The sequence below is a fragment of the Ornithorhynchus anatinus genome, chromosome 7, assembly GCF_004115215.2.
Source record: "Ornithorhynchus anatinus isolate Pmale09 chromosome 7, mOrnAna1.pri.v4, whole genome shotgun sequence".
Classification (NCBI taxonomy): Eukaryota; Metazoa; Chordata; class Mammalia; order Monotremata; family Ornithorhynchidae; genus Ornithorhynchus; species Ornithorhynchus anatinus.
Window position 1 is genome coordinate 42,434,974 of NC_041734.1, and position 17,486 is coordinate 42,452,459.

Sequence of the window (17,486 nt, forward strand, 5' to 3'; positions counted from 1 at the left end):
CTGTACTAAGCGCTTGGAATGAACAAGTCGGCAACAGATAGAGACGGTCCCTGCCGTCTGACGGGCTCACGGTCTAATCGGGGGAGACGGACGGACGAGAACGATGGCGATAAATAGAGTCGAGGGGAAGAACATCTCGTAAAAACAATGGCAAATAAATAGAATCAAGGTGATGTACGTTTCATTAACAAAATAAATAGGGTAATGAAAATATATACAGTTGAGCAGACGAGTACAGTGCTGAGGGGATGGGAAGGGAGAGGGGGAGGAGCAGAGGGAAATGGGGGGAAAAGAGGGTTAAGGTGCGGAGAGGTGAAGGGGGGGGGCGGTGGAGGGAGTAGAGGGAGAAGGGGAGCTCAGTCTGGGAAGGCCTCTCGGAGGAGGTGAGTTTTAAGTAGGGTTTTGAAGAGGGGAAGAGAATCAGTTTGGCGGAGGTGAGGAGGGAGGGCGTTCCGGGGCCGCGGGAGGACATGGGCCAGGGGTCGACGGCGGGATAGGCGAGACCGAGGGTCGGCGAGGAGGTGGGCGGCGGAGGAGCGGAGCGTGCGGGGTGGGCGGTAGAAAGAGAGAAGGGAGGAGAGGTAGGAAGGGGCGAGGTGATGGAGAGCCTCGAAGCTTAGAGTGAGGAGTTTCTGTTTGGAGCGGAGGTCGATAGGCAACCACTGGAGGTGTTTAAGAAGGGGAGTGACAGGCCCAGATCGTTTCTGCGGGAAGATGAGCCGGGCAGCGGAGTGAAGAATAGACCGGAGCGGGGCGAGAGAGGAGGAAGGGAGATCGGAGAGAAGGCCGACACAGTAGTCTAGCCGGGATATTACGAGAGTCCGTAGCAGTAAGGTAGCCGTCTGGGCGGAGAGGAAAGGGCGGATCTTGGCGATATCGTAAAGGTGAGACCGGCAGGTCTCGGTAACGGATCGGATGCGTGGGGTGAACGAGAGAGACGAGTCGAGGATGACACCGAGATCGCAGGCCCGAGAGACGGGAAGGACGGTCGCGCCATCCACGGCGATAGGGAAGTCTGGGAGAGGACCGGGTTTGGGAGGGAAGATGAGGAGCTCAGTCTTGCTCATGTTGAGTTTTAGGTGGCGGGCCGACATCCGGGTGGAGACATCCAGGTGGATTTGTACATTCCAAGATCTTAGTTCAGTGCTCTGCACATAGTAAGCGCTCAATAAATACTATTGAATGAATGAGGAAATGGTTTTCCTGAAAAATATTAAGACTTCAAAGAATCAAAGGGAGATGACACCTAATAAAACAAAGATCCAAGATTGCCCAACCACTTTTTAGGAGCTGGAAGGATTTGTGGTTTCTGCCAAAATTAGAGCACTTTTTCTGCCTCAGTGACTCCTCTGAGCCACTCAATCTCCTGATCTTTTCTCTCTTTTCCCTGCCTCCATTTTGTTCTGGAGATACGTGGGCCATTACGGAATCCTGTTGATTTTGTTTTTGTAGAACTAGAAGATAGTCCCTGCATAGTCATCTCTCACAGAGATATGGAAGCAACTTTCAAAAGATGGCATTTGATGCTAAAATTATTTTCACACTTAATCAAGATCTCAAATTAAAATCAGGCTGCAATAATGGCCTAATGTAAAATAGTCCTGTGATACCTGGATAGAGCTAGAACAAAAATTGGACTTGAAAGAAGGGCAGGGAGGAAGTGTGTCTTTCAGGAGGGATTGGCCTCCTCTCTCTAAGCAAATAGATGGTGTTGCTGTGTGACCTTGGGCAAGTCACTTCCCTTCCCTATGCCTCAGTCACTTAACTTCTCGGGGCCTCGGTTATCTCATCTGTAAAAAGGGGAACAACTGTGAGCCTCATGTGGGACAACCTGATTACCCTGTATCTAGCCCAGCGCTTAGAACAGTGCTCTGCACATAGTAAGCGCTTAACAAATACCAACATTATTATTACCTCATCTGTAAGATGGGGTTTGAGACTGTGAGCCCTACATAGGACAAGGACTGTGTCCAACTCGATTTGTTTGAATCCACCCCAGTGCTTAGTACAATGCCTGTCACATAGTAACAGCTTAACAGATACCATCAATGTCGGTGACCCAGGGTTGTGGACGACAGGGCAGTGGGTAAAACAGCTCACGGACTGATAAAGAGCTCTAGATGGAAGGATCGCCTCAGGTGCCAGGACGGAGAGAAGCAGCGTGACCTAGTGGAAAGAGCACGGGCCTGAGAGTCAGAGCATCTCGGTTCTAACCCCAGCTCTGCTATTTTCCTGCCGGTGTGACCTTGGACAAGTCACTTCACTTCTCGGTGTCTCAGTTGCCTCATCTGGAAAAAGGGGATTAAGGCCTACTCCCTCTAACTTAAACCATGAGCCCCCATGTGGGAAAGGGACTGCGTCCAGCCAATAATCTTATATCTACCCCGACACTCAGTGTTTGACATAAAAATAATAATAATAATGTTGGTATTTGTTAAGCGCTTACTATGTGCCGAGCACTGTTCTAAGCGCTGGGGTAGACACCGGGGAATCAGGTTGTCCCACGTGGGGCTCACAGTCTTAATCCCCATTTTACAGATGAGGTAACTGAGGCGCCGAGAAGTGAAGTGACTTGCTCACAGTCACACAGCTGACAAGTGGCCGAGCGGGGATTCGAACCCATGACCTCTGACTCCAAAGCCCGCGCTCTTTCCACTGAGCCACGCAGCTTCTCTACATGTAGACATGTAGAAGGTACTTTACATATGTCATAAAAAGCACCCCCAAAATTAATAATAATAATAATAATGGTACTTGTTGAGTGCTTACTATGTGCCAAGCAGTTTTCTAAGTGAGGGTAGATACAAGTTGATCAAGCTAAGCACGGTTCCTGTCCTATATGAGCCTCACAATCCCCTCTGAGCTTGGAAAGGAGGCTATCGGGTGTAAAGGACCATCCTCCCGCTTCCTGACAAAGTCTGTGAGGGAATCTCACTCAGCAATCGGGTATTTGACACTGATGTTCTTGTATTCATAGGAACAGTTGTGGCTGGCCCTACGGAACAGAGATATTGATATGGTGGTCTCAGACCATTCTCCCTGCACGCCGGACTTAAAACACTTGGACAGCGGGGACTTCCTACGGGCCTGGGGAGGGATCTCCTCTTTGCAGTTAGGTAAGGTCATCCATCTGCAGAGACAAGGTGATTGAGTGCTTTGAGAGCAGTGTCAGCCCTGCTCCACATTCTCCTGATCCAATTTCACCTTCATCCTTTCAGGACTCAACACCGTTATTCCGGCCATCTACTCCCTCTATACGCTGATCGCAGTCCAACGTGGAAAAATAACTTTTTCTAACTTTTAACTAACAATCACCTTGTCCTACCTCACCTCGCTACTCTCCTACTACAACCCGGCCCGCACGCTTCGTCCCTCTAATGCTAATTTTCTCACTGTACCTCAGTCTCGTCTAGCTCGCTGCCGACCCCTCTTCCACATCCTACCTCTGGCCCGGAACAACTTTCCTCCTCATAGCAGATAATTGCTCTCCCCAACTGCAAAACTTTACTGAAGACACATCTCCTCCAAGAGAGCTTCTCTAAGCCCTTCTCTCCTCTTCTCCGACTCCATTCTGCATCAACCTGATTTCTCCCTGCATTCATCTTCCCTTCTATCCCCACAGCACATAAGTATATATTTGTAATTTATCTAAGTTAATGTACGTCTCCCCCGCTAGACTGTGAGCTCACGATGGGCAGATACTGTGCATGTTGTTGTATTGTACTCTCCCAAGGGCTTAGTAAAAAATAAAATAAGTTGTGGTATTTGTTAAGTGCTTACTATGTGCAAAGCACCGTTCTAAGAGCTGGGGGATACAAGGTGATCAGGTTGTCCCACGTGGGGCTCACAGTTTTAATCCCCATTTGACAGATGAGGTAACTGAGGCACAGAGTGCTTTGGACAGAGTAAGCGCTTAACAAGTACGACTGAATGAATGCACTCCTCCCTCAGGACACCCACCGAACGTTACTGGGAAGCGGCATAGCCTAGAGGATAGAAGATGGGCCTGGGAGTACAAGGGACCTGGATTCTAATCCCAGCTCCATCACTTGTCTGCTGTGAGACCTTGGACAAATCGCTTCACTTCTCTGTGCCTCAGTTCCCTTATCTGTAAAATGGGGATTAAGACTGTGAGCCCCATGTGGGACAGGGTCGGTATCCAATTTGATTAGTTTGTATCTACCCCAGTGCTTAGAACGGTGCCTGGCAGATAATGGGCACTTAACTACCATAGAAATTTTTTTTTTAATATTTTAGTGATATTTCCACCTCTTCCCTCTCCATCCCAGTTAGCTCTCCTAGGAGGGTCTTATTTCTTCGATCCCTAAAAAAAATCACATCGCCTCCAGGAAGCCTCCTCTGATTAATCTGTCATCTCCCCACAACATCTGCTTGTCATGGGCTAGCGCTTTATTCCAGCTGGCAGTGGAGAGGTGGACGAGACCAATAGCAAGGTTATAACTTTCTCCACCGGCAAATTAAGTGAAACTTCTGATTTCCACTTTTCACACTGGACAGACTTCTACGGATATCTTTGTAATGCACAATTTCACTCAGTGTAATACCTTCACGAGTAAAAATTGCCTTTGACTTTCACTTACTGCAAAACTAAGCCATTAAGCGTGGCCTTTTGGGGTTTCTTTGAACCATTCTTATATTTCTTCCCATGAACCATTATCCTTTAGTTCCTCCCAAAGGGAGGAATCGCTACAATTACCATAGCACTTCCTTCTTCATTCTGCAAACCTTCCTTGTGACCTATCTCTTTTGAGGATCACTTCTGCCGCTTTCTCCCCTGGAGACTCCTTTCTTGGCAGGAGAGAGTCCTGGAACTCGAAGCGTGAATATTCACTAAGGGGAGGAAACACACTGCTGCCTATGCAGTTTTACCACCATAACTGTTCCCAGATGCTTCTTTACTGGGCCATCTCTAGTAAGCCAGACCTCCTATCACGCTGTTCAAATTAAAGCATGTTTTTCCCCTCGCTGCTCATTTTTCCAAGTGCCTGGAAGAGGTGCGAGCCTTTTGATTGGCCTAGCCTCTCCATAACTCCGCCACTTGTATGTAGCTGGCCCCTTAACGCGTAAATCCTGACACTTTGAGAAAGCAACCTGGGCCTCCATAAGATGCTTGCAACAGGCCCTCTTCAGTCCATTCAGTCAGCGGTGTTTATTGAGTGCTCACTGTGTGCAAAGCACTGAGAAGCAGCTTGGCTCAGTGGAAAGAGCCCAGGCTTAAGAGTCAAAGGTCAAGCGTTCTAATCCTGGCTCCGCCACCTGTCAGCTGTGTGACCTTGGGCAAGTTACTTCACTTCTCTGGGCCTCAGTGACCTCATCTGTCAAATGGGGATGAAGACTGTGAGCCCCACTTGGCACAACCTGATTACCTTGTATCTACCCCAGCACTTAGAACGGTGCTCGGCACATAGTAAGTGCTTAACAAATACTGACATTATTGTTATTATTATTGTTAGCACTCTATTAAGTGCTTGGGAGTGTCCAATACAACAGAGTTGATAGACACGATCCCTGCACAGAGGAGTTATCTATCGAGGGGGGGATTGTCGTGTCGTATGCCATCGAGTCGTCTCAGACCCATAACGACACCATGGACACCTCTCTCCCAGAACTCCCCACCTCCATCTGCAATCATTCCGGAAGTGTATCCATAGATACACTTGGTAAAAACATGGAAGCGGTTTACCAGTGCCTCCTTCCGCGCAGTAAACCCGAGTCTCCACCCTCGACCCTCTCCCATGCCGCTACTGCCCAGCACGGATGACTCTTGACATGTAGAAGATTTTCTTCCACTCTCTAGTCACCGCCCAAGCTAGGAATGGAATGGGCCGGCCTCTGCTTGACTCTCCCTCCTATAGTCGAGACCGGTAGAGGACTGGAAACTCTCCAGGTGTGACCCTGAGAGGATCTAGAGGGGGAAGGGGACACATCCATTTAAATAAATTATAGCCTGGAACCTAAACTTCCCCATTCAAACAGCATCTCAAACAGAAAAAGAGTTGATTTGGTATTTCTCATATATCGAGAAGCAGCGTGGCCCAGTGGATAAAGCATGGGCTTGGGAATCAGAAGGACCTGGGTTCTAATCCTGGCTCTGCCACTTGCCTGCTGTGTGACCTTGGGCTAGTCACTTTACTTCTCTGGGTGTAGGTACCTCTTTTGTAAAATGGGGATTAAGACCGTGAGCCCCACGTGGGACAGGGACTGTTTCCAACCTTGTATTTATCGCCATGCTTAGCACGGTGCCTGGCACATAGTAAGACTTTAAGAAATAACATTTAAAAATAGAATTTATACCTTGAACGTGTTTCTGGAATTTTTCTGAAGGCTTATAAAAATAAATGTACTTATGAAACAAATATTTGTTTAATACTATTCTCCAGTATGAAGGCAACGGTATAAACCAAAGAGAGGAAACAAGGCAATGGAAGGACAGGAAAGCAGAGAAAGAAAATGAAAAGCAGTCATCAAAGGGCACAGTAATTAGCTACCAGTCAGAGATCTCAGTCCAAATCCCTTCACACAGTCAGAGCAGCCCCTCTCAGATGTTTAGACTGGGAGTCCCGAGTGGGACAGGGACTGTGTCTGACCTGATTAATTTGTATCTACCCCAGAGCTTAGAACAATGTTTGACACATAATAAGAGCTTAACAAATTCCATCATCATCATAATAATAATTCATGCCTTAGGAGGCCCCATAGAGGTGGATGCCCTGAAGAGAAGAAAGATCCAGCGTGGTCTAGTGGATGGATCATGGGCCTGAGACTCAGAAGGTCCTGGGTTCTAAACCCAGCTCTGCCACTCATCTGCTGTGGGACCCTGGGCAAGTCACTGAACTTCTTTATGCCTCAGTTACCTCATCTGGAAAATGGGGATTAAGACTGTGAGCTCCATGTGGGACATAGACTGTGTCCAACCTGATTAGCTTGTATCTACCCCAGTGCTTGGAACAGTACCTGGCACTTAGTAAGCACTTAAATACCATTTTAAAAAAAGAGACCCCAGATATCCCCTCACAGCTCCAGACTACTAGGTATTCCCCGGTATCCAGAGAGGCCGTCCGATGTCTTGTGCTCCACTTATTCCTCCAGTATCCTAACAAGCCACCCTGCTAGGATTTGAATAGTTCCCTGAAGGCTGTTCTTTGCTGCGGCTGAAATTGGACTTATGTGGTGTGGGTTCTGACGGGGACCAACCTCCTCTCCCTGGGTTACATGTGATATGTGAATTGGGGATGGGAATAAGGATTAACCGGAAACCCCAGCCTGGTCTGAGTATTATATATGTCTGCCTAGGTCTCCCTCTCTTCTGGACCTCAGCAAGACGCAGAGGATTTTCCTTGCGTGATGTGGCTGAGCTGCTGTGTAAGAATCCGGCCAAGCTGAGTGGACTGGGATTGCGCAAAGGATCCCTGTTGCCGGGTCTGGATGCCGATTTGGTGATCTGGGATCCAGATGAGGAGTTCCAGGTAACTAGAGAGTCAAACTGGGAAGGAACCCAACTGGTAACTGTACTTAGAACAGTGATCACAAAGCTGTCTCCTCCCACCCCCCACTAGATTGAATATTCCTTGAGAGCACAGTTGGTGTTCTCTTCACTGCACTTCCCCAAGTTTTTAGTACAGTTCTCCGCATACAGTAGATTGTAAGCTCTCCAAGGGCAAAGATCCTGTCTCCTAAGTATTTATGGACATAGTAAGCACTCAATAAACATAGAAAGGCAACTGTGACTTTAATGAAAATTGCTGGTTCTTTAATGAAGTGAATGGTTGACACTGTTAGATGTTATATTTTTGTTGTTGTTGTTGTCATGCTGTCGAGTCATGTCCGACCTTTAGCGACGCCATGGACACATCTCTCCCAGAACGCCCCACCTCCATCTGCAATTGTTCTGGTAGTGGATCCACAGAGTTTTCTTGGTAAAAATATGGAAGCGATTTACCGTTGCCTCCTGATGGGCAGTAAACTTGAGTCTCTGCCCTCAGTTCTTTCGCATGCCGCTGCTGCCCAGCACAGGTGAGTTTTGACTTGAAGAATATTGCCTTCCACTCACTAGCCACCACCCAAGCTAGGAATGGAATGGGTAGGCCTCTGCTTGACTCTCCCTCCCATAATCGAGACTGTTAGAGTACTGGAAACTCTCCGGATGCCACCCTGAGAGGTGGTTATATTGTACTCTCCTGTTATATTTTTCTGTCCCAAGTGCTTAGTATAGTGCTTTGCACATGGTAAGTGCTCAGTAAATGTGATTGAATGAATGCGTAACATCACATCCTGGATCACACAGGGGCACTGGCCCCACTGTACGAAATGAGGAGAGCAGAGAATTATCCAGTTCCTTTTTCCCCTATGTACAGTCATCAATGCCTTATTGTAGCAGGAGAGTTTGAGTTCGCTGATGAAGCTTAGAACTATGCCATATGGGGTTACCCATAATGGAAAGATCTAAGCTGAAGTGTCGGGCAAAGTGGATTTACTTGTGCTGGGCAGCAGCGGCGTGGGAGAGAGGCAAAGGCCGAGTGATTGAAACGTTGATCAAAGACTCGAGTTTTTACTCCGCTGAAGAAGGCAGTGGTAAACCACTTCAGTATCTTTACCCAGAAAACTCTTGGGGTACACATACCTGAGTGACTTTACGACAGAAGATGGGACCTTCTGAAGATGGTGTGTCAATGGAGTGGCTGTGAATCGGAAACGACTCAATGGCATTTGAAGAAGAACAAGAAGAAACAGTGATCCAGACCCCCAAGTGGACTTTGCGGGCTTAAACTGTTCAGTTGAACCATCCACATTAGCAAACTGAACTGAATAGTGAACGAGTCTCACCTACACTTCACTAAAGCCAAGCACTGAAAAACGGTAGCCATTTTGACATTCTAGCAACCCATTCAGCCAATATGGAACCTTATACGTGGTCATATTGAAAAACTAGAATACCTATTTGGGGCGGGAGGGAGTAATTGGGGAAATTCTGAATGGCTCGATTAATAACATCTCCATTCCATTAAAGAACTCAGGAACGGAGGGCCAGGGCCATTTCTACCTCTCATCCGAGTATTTTTTTCCCCGGCATTTAGTCTAGTGCTTTACCCCCAGTAATAATAATTGTGATATTTTTTAAATGCTTATTATGTGTCAATTCCTGTACTGAACACTCAGGTAGGCACAAGATAATCAGATCAGTACTGTCCCTGTCCCACTTGGGGCTCACAGTCTAAGTAGGCTTTAAATTAATGCTGCTCCTATAAAGCAGAAGTAATTCTGAGCCTCACTGTTTTTTTTTTTCTATTTTCTCTTTCATTCCAGGTGACTGAAAATATGATTCAACACAAACACAAGGTAATGAAATGCTCATGTTAAACGAGGAAAATGCTGTTTCTAAGGTTTCCCTGTTAGAGTCACTAGACCAGGCTTTCCCCAGTTTTCAGGGTGCTGCTTAAAGGAGCCAACTGTCACTACTTGGCTCATTTTACCAATTAGGTGAAAATATGGCCTTTCCCCTGCAGAAATGACTTCAGAAGCTGCCTTTTTCTCCATTCCTGCTATACAGGAGAGCAGTTCAAAGCGCTCTACTAAACACGAAATCTATGTACCAATAAAAGAAAAAAATAGGGAATGGTGGAGACCGAGGAAATAACAGGCTATGTAAGAGGGGCTCAAAGGTCTATGTGTGGCTAGAAATCAAAGCAGTGCAGTATTTGCTGAATAGTTTTGACGGGGAGCATGGCTCACAGATTTAAAGGAAAAAAAAAAAGCCTGTGTAAACCTGCCTGAAGTGACTATTAAATGAGGCCAAAACTCATCATCTCTATCTCCCTTTAGCAAGGAGAGCAGAAGGACTTTTTTTAAAAATTAAGGTTGTGATCCTATGCATGTAGATTGTAAGGGCCTGAGCAAACTTACCTTTGTGCTCTCATTATCGACATCATGATGATAATACTATTTGTTAAGTGCTTACTATGTGCCAAGCACTGTGCTAGTGAGGAGACAGATGCAAGGTAATCAGATCAGATACAGTAATCAGAGAGGGAGAATAGGCATTAAATCCCCAAACTGAAGACGAGAAAACCAAAACACAATGAAGTTCAACCACTTGCCATGTGTGCTTGGGTAGTGGAGGGAAATAATGAAGTTGGAAGGGGAACTAGAGGAGAAGTTGGAAGTAGGAGCAGGAGAAAGCAGAGGAAAGGGAAGGAAAGGAAAATGGGAAAAAAAGCATTTAGATAGGGAAGGAAGAGAAAGATTCATCACCTGCCTCCAAAACCCATTCTCATGTTTCCCTCTCACTGAAAGGAAATCCATCTTTTATCCCTCCCACTGAAGTTTAAGTTCACTTCCTCTTTTTTTTTTTGGTATTCCCCAGAGAGCTTCATGGAGGTTACATGGAAGAATGTAACCATTTTCACTAACATCTCTCCTATCTCAAAACTACAAAAAATCACCCCTCTACCTTCTCTTCCAAAGACTAAACTATCCCAAGTCCTTTTCTGTGACGTAGTTTTTATTTTCCACTTGTTTGTAATGTACCTTCAAACCCCTCTCAAATTATGAAACCTCAAACTGGACAAATATTCTTGTGAAAGTCAGAGTGTGGGGTTAGTATAAAGGAATAAAAGATAAGGACACAAAAGAAAAACCAGTGCCAGGTACTGCCAATTTTAAGCATGAAAAGACAATAAGGGACAACCTTTTGATGTATGCAGAGTGACCAGGATTATTTTACCTCTTCAGCCGTACCCACTCACAGATGAACTTCTCCCTTAGTGCTGTCTTCTTCAAATATGAAGGATAACTAACCACAAAGAAAATTATTTCAGGGATCCTGTACTCTTCACAACAATTTTTTTCCTTATTCATTTAGCCCTGCTTACTAATGAATCCCAACCCCTGGACTGAGGATGAAATGGCGGGTAAATTCATTAGGGGCAAGGGATGTGTCTGCTAATTCTTTTGTACTGTAGTGTCCCAAGCACTTAGTACAGTGCTCTGCACATAGTAAGTGCTCAAGAAATGCCAATGACATTCTTCCTCCCAACAATATTTACTGTCCCACTCAGAGAGAGCATACGGGGCTAGTTTTCGATCAATCATATTTATTGAACACTTATTGTGTGCAGAACACTGCACTTAGCATTGGAAGAGCAAAATATCACAGAGTTGGTGGAGAAGTAACTGCCCAGATAAGCTTAGATCGCTGAGGTAACACAATGTGTCATTGTTTCTATTCTTCGATTTTCTCAGAGTAATATTAACTGTGGAATTCGTTAAGCATTTACTATGTTCCGAGCACTGTACTAAGTACTTGGAAGATACAAAAATGATCAGGTTGGATACAGTCCCTATCCCGAATAGGGCTCACAGTCAAAGTAGGAGGGGGAAGAAGTAATAATAATGTTGGTATTTATTAAGCGCTTACTATGTGCAGAGCGCTGTTCTAAGCACTGGGGGAGATACAGGGGAATGAGGTTGTCACACGTGAGGCTCACAGTCTTCATCCCCGTTTTATAGATGAGGGAGCTGAGGCACAGAGGAGTGAAGTGACTCGCCCACAGTCACAGAGCTGACAAGGGGCAGAGTCAGAATTCAAACCCATGACCTCTGACTCCCAAGCCTGGGCTTCTTCCACTGAGCCACGCTGCTTCGCTAATTGAATACCCATTTTACAGAGGGGGAAACTGAGGCATGGAACAGTTAAATGACTTGCCCAAGGTCACACAGCAGGCAAGTGGCAGAGCCAGGCTTAGAATGCAGGTCTCTTGGTCCCAGGCCTGTGCTCTCTCTCTCTACACCAGGCTGCCTCACCAGATTAGGAGGACTCTTGGTCTTCCAGATTATTTTTCTCTTAAGTCCCTTTATCCTGATTTTCTAAAGGTAACTCTGACATGGAGGAACAACCAGTTCAGCTGAATAAATCTTCTCCTGTATCTCGCCATAACCTCCACAGTAGCATAATTTATTTCGCCTGTGAAACTGCCATAACCTCCACAACATCATAATTTTTTCTTTCACTTTCTTCTATTTGTCTGACCCACAGCTGACCCCCTATCTTGGATTTCACCTCCAAGGAAAGGTCTTCGCCACCGTCTTACGCGGCAGGCTGATCTATATGAATGGGAAGTTCACCTCCACCGCTCAAGGTGACACACTTCTAGTGCCAAACAAAGTGCCTGGGAAAACTGCCGTATCCTATTATTAATGGGATATTTGCAGACGGTGACGGGAAGATGGCCACCATATTCCTCGGAAGTCAATCAAAGCCCCAGGTGGGGCTGAGTGGATGAAAAGAGAAGAAAGTTTCTGGAGAATGAAATCCAAAAGCAATCAGGGGAGGTCTAAAATCAAATCAAGTAACTCTAAGGGCCAACTTTTCATTTAGAGTTCTGGTCAAAAAAGGTGGGGTTTGGAGCTTTTTTTGTAATGATATTCTACCCCAGTTTTTAGAACAATGGTTGACAAATACAATAATAATAATAATGAAAATAAGTGTTAAGCACTAATTAGGTGCCAGGCACTGTACTGGGCACTGGGGTATATACAAGATAATCAGGCCAGACATAAATCCCTGTCTCACTGGGGGCTCACGGTCTAAGAGGAAATAGGATTTCAGCCCCTGTGTGCACTAAGTTAAGGGACTTGCCCAAGGTCACAGTAAGCAAATGGCAGAGCCAGGTCTAGAACCCACATCCTCTGACTCTCAAGCCTGGGCTCTTTCCACTAGGTCTCACAGCTTTTAGTGGAGAAGAGGCATCATAAGAGGAGTTGAGGCTGGGAGAGGAAAGTGGGTTTGCAAAGAAGTAATGGATCAGAAAAGCATAATGTGTCTCCACTGGGACATTTTAAGATCAGCCCCTCTTAGAAGCTCTGATTTTGTCAGTCTAAATGAGTGAAGCTGAGAGTTGAGCCCCAAAAGATGGAGTTGTCACTAACATCCAGGAATGGAACGAGTGAAAATGAGGCCCTGGGTCCCTAACTGCTAGGGCTCTCTTTCCTCTTTCTTTCATGTTGGCTTCAATGTAAAATATGTTTCTTGACCTACCAACTTTAGAGAACTATTTGGAGGCAAGTCGCAGGCAAGAGGCGAGGAGGGAAAAGAGGAGAGTGGATTGAGTAGAAAGGTGCATTCCCAACCGCTAGACTGTGAGCTCCTTGTGGGCAGGAATGTGTCTGTTGTTATACTGTACTCTCCCAAGAGTTTAGTACAGTGCTCTGCACACACTAAGTGCTCAATAAATATGATTGCATGAATGAATAACCTAGACAGAAATGTGGAGTTGAACCCTATACGCTATATACAACAAAATCACAGCTAAAAAAAATCAACTAAGCAACATCGACAAGAGTAACGTGCCAAGAGAAAAGTTCACGCAAGCCAGAAGTTTAGATAAAAATCTGACTCCATATTTTTCCGCGAGTGAAAAGTGTTTAATAAGCAAAAAAGCAAATTCTATTAAAGTCGTCGTGCCAGTTGCATTGTGATCCTTTGATCTTCACATGGAATTCCTCTGCTGACACTGGCAGAGCCAGGGTGCTCTGCCTTTTCATTTCAGAGAAGGGAGGAAGGTGGAGGACCACTTGGGGGAGAGTGATTCTCTTGGATAAAATTCCCATTACAATTAGGCACAACTCCAACGGGGGCCCATCAAGCCAAAGCCAGATTGGCATACATTTCCTTCAAACTCTTCAAATGGAGAAACTGCCTAGATTTCACTAAAGATCAGAGGAAATGTGAGGGGATTTTCACAGAAGAGAGGCATTTCCTAGGATACGTGTCTGTGCAGGAGCTAGATCTCAGTGCCCAGCCCAGAGCATCAAGGACCAGAAGGCTGGCCTGCAGATAACCTGGGATCCTTCAGGGGCTGAGGACTTCTACTCCTCTTCCCTTCAGCTGCCTTCAGCATTTGGCTGTTTCTCCGACTGTCCTACCATCACAGAGCTTGGAAGTGTCATAAAGATTCTTGGGGTGATCCTCTAATCATCCCTCTCATTCAATCCACATATTCAATCCGTCGCCGAATCCTGTCGGTTCAACCGTCACAACGTCGCTACAATCTACGTTTTCCTCTCTAAAGTGCTACCACGTTAATCAAAGCGCTGATCCTACCCCACCTTGATTACTGGTTCAGCCTCCATGCTGACCTCCCTGCCTCATGTCTCGCCTTAATTCAGTCCATACTTCACTCTTTTGACCTGCTTACTTTTCTACAAAAATGTTCAGTCCCTGTTTCCCCCTGCCAAGAACCTCCAGTGGTTGCCCATCCACCTCTGCATCAACAGAAACAGAGGGGGCAGAACAGAATTTAGTCAGTTTTAGAACATCATTATTAATAATAATCGTATTTATTGGGTGCTTACCGTGTGCAAAACACTTGGAAGAGTACAATATAACATCAAACGCATTCTCTGCCCACAACGAGCTCACTTAATAGTTCTGATAATGAGCTTGCTAATATTAAAAGAAATACATTTTGTTTTTTTGGATTATAGGGATTTAGCTTATCCCTGAATTAGTTTAATTCCACCCCAAAAGTCTCCTTGATGCCAGAGCTTAAGAAAGAGTGGGGGCACAAAATTCACCCCCTTCCCCTTGCATGGCTCCCCCCTCCAGAGTTCTTTATGGAATAAACTTTTCGTCTCCTCCATATGGCACCCCAGGCCTCTCAACCTGTGACCTCCTGGTCCCTGCCACCTCTCGACTGTGGGTCACGGGGCTTTGCTGGCAGTCTGGCCCGCGCACCGCGGGCCACCCGCCAGGAACTAAGCCGCTTCCGATGGCACCCTGGCCCTCTCCATTAGGCTGCCATGTGACTCCTCCAAGTACCTGCCCCAACCTCATCACGGCTCCCCGACCCTCCAGCGTCCTCCCCGAGATCCCGCACTGGCTTTCCTCCATGTCGCCGAAGAATCTCCATCCTCACCCACCTTCCACCACCCCAGCTGGACGGAGAAGAGCAGCCACAGACTGGCACCACCTCCACAGGACCTCAGCAAGATGGTCGTGAGGGCTGTGGCTGCCACTGTCTAACAGGCAGACTGCTAGGCCAATCCAGCATGCTATAATAATAATATCTGTGGTGTTTCTTAAGCACTTATTACGTGCCAGTCACTGAACTAAGCGCCGGAGTGGATACCAGCAAATCAGAGTTGGGCACAGTCCCTGTCCCGTGTGGGGCTCACAGTCTCAATTTCCATTTTACAGATGAGGTAACTAAGGCCCAGAGAAGTGAAGTGACGTTTCCCGAGGTCCCACAGCAGACAAGTGGCGGAGCTGGGATTAGAACCCATGACCTTTATTGCTCAAGAGGCAGTGTGGTCTAGTCAAAAGAGCACAGGCCTGGGAGTTAGAAGACCTGGTTCTCATCCCACCTCCATTACCTGCCTGCTGTGTGACCTTAAACAAGTCATTTAACTTCTCTGTGCCTCAGTTTCCTCATCTATAAAATGGGGATCTATTTCTGTTCTTTCCCCTGTGGGACACGGACTGTCTTGGTCTCCCCTTCTATACTGTAAGCTCATTGTAGGCAGGGAATGTGTTTGTTTACTGTCATATTGTACTCTCCCAAACACTTTGTACAGTGCTCTGCACTCAGTAAGTGCTCAATAAATACAACTGACTGACTGACTACCACTGAGGCAGTCACGGTGGACTCTGAACAGGGAGCAGCCTGAAATTCTGCTCCTCTAGTCCCAGTACCTTAGTGAGCTTTGTTTGTCGTCTTCATGTTGCCTTGGTGTTTTGTTTGCGTCTCTCCTATGCGTCTGTCACCAGTCCCCTCTCCCCCTTTTTATTTTTAGATTGAGCCCCCCGAGGAATAGGGGCCGTGTCTCATTCCCTTCTGTGTATTCTTTTAGTATAGTGATGGGAATGAGACACGGCCCCTAAATAAATGTGGACGGCGGTCAGGCAAAGATTCTTCTCGTGTCTTTTGATTCGGGTTGAACCTACTCATCCACTGGATGTCAGTATTTCTCCACGTGAATGCTGTACTCTATCTTTGGATTCATCCGCCTGACTTTTCTGGGCAGTTGTCAAAGACATTTTGATTTCATACCTAGGAAACTCCTCTGTTTTACACCATCCAGAAATCCAACATACTCAATCAGATCCAGTGAAGTTCTGCCCTGGGAAATTCTAATATGGATGCTCAAACTCTAGTCCCTAAGACTTCGAACCCCTTGTGGAAGAGGGGCTGAGATTGATCTGACTATACCCCAGTGTTCAGTACAGTGCTTAGCCCTTAGTAAACACAGTGAAGCAGCATGGTCTAGTGGGAAGAGAGTCAGAGGACCTGGGTCCTAATCCCGGCTCTGCCACTTGCTTGTTGGGTAAGTCACTTAACTTCACTATGCCTTAATTAATTAATGTTGGTATTTGTTAAGCGCTTACTATGTGTAGAGCACTGTTCTAAGCGCTGGGGTAGATACAGGGTGATCAGGTTGTCCCACGTGAGGCTCACAGTCTTCATCCCCATTTTACAGATGAGGTAACTGAGGCACAGAGAAGTTAAGTGACTTGCCCACAGTCACACAGCTGACAAGTGGCGGAGCCGGGAGTCGAACTCATGACCTCTGACTCCCAAGCCCGTGCTCTTTCCATTGAGCCACGCTGCAAATGGGGATTCAATACTTGCTGTCCCTCCCTCAGTCATATTTACTGAGCGTTTACTGTGTGCAGAGCCTGTCCTAAGCGCCTGGGAGAATACAATACAGCAGAAGAATCCCATGCGGAAACAGGATTGTTTCCAACCTGATTGATTCATAGTTACCTTAACTCGTAGAACAGTGCTTAACACAGTGCCAGCGCTTAACAACACCGCAACAAAGCATATTCCAAAAAAATGCAGTTTTTATCATTAGGAACCGGTACAGTGATCGAATTTTCACCACAGATCTGGTCTCTGAAAAGTCTGATGCGGTCAAGACTGGCTTTGTGTACCTTTCCCCAGGTCAGCAACTCTGCTGTCGACATCCTGTGTGAAATCTGTCCTTATCAGGGTCCTGAACTCTGGGTGAAGGTAAATCGTGGATAGTGACAAATCCAGACCAAAAGGCCAAAGACTGATTTAGAGATCATTTAGCCTGAAAATCAAATCAATATTGCCACACCAACAAAATTGATTTCAGAGAGAAAAGAGTTTAGAAGCTGTCATTAACTAGCCCCAAATGCCCCCTTCCCCCTACCCAACCACAGAAAAACCATAAGTGTCTTTGGAAAAAAAGACACAGCACCGGTTTTATGGGCCTTAAAAATGAAACTGAGTTAGGGGGAACCAAAGGAGAAATCATACTAAATTCTACAGTACAATTCATTATTGTTCTAAATACGTATATACTGATAATGGTGCTTATTAAGTGCTTAATATGTGCCAAACACAGCATTAAGTACTGGAGTAGATTCAATACCATCAGATCAGAACCTGTTCCTGTCCTCCATGAGACTCACGATTTTAAGATAGAGGGACAACAGAAGA

At 46.1% G+C, this 17,486-nt stretch overlaps 1 protein-coding gene across 1 annotated transcript in view; it reads left to right on the forward strand.

Moving 5' to 3' along the window:
- Positions 1–13,486, forward strand: part of LOC100082873 (allantoinase, mitochondrial-like) — a 31,930-nt gene extending 18,444 nt beyond the window's left edge. The window contains exons 9-12 of the mRNA XM_029068452.2: positions 2,978–3,116; positions 7,315–7,487; positions 9,325–9,357; positions 12,053–13,486. Of these exons, the coding sequence (XP_028924285.1) occupies positions 2,978–3,116; positions 7,315–7,487; positions 9,325–9,357; positions 12,053–12,214 (507 nt within the window). The 3' untranslated portion in view covers positions 12,215–13,486. The remainder of the gene's footprint in view (positions 1–2,977; positions 3,117–7,314; positions 7,488–9,324; positions 9,358–12,052) is intronic.
- Positions 13,487–17,486: the final 4,000 nt, after the last annotated feature.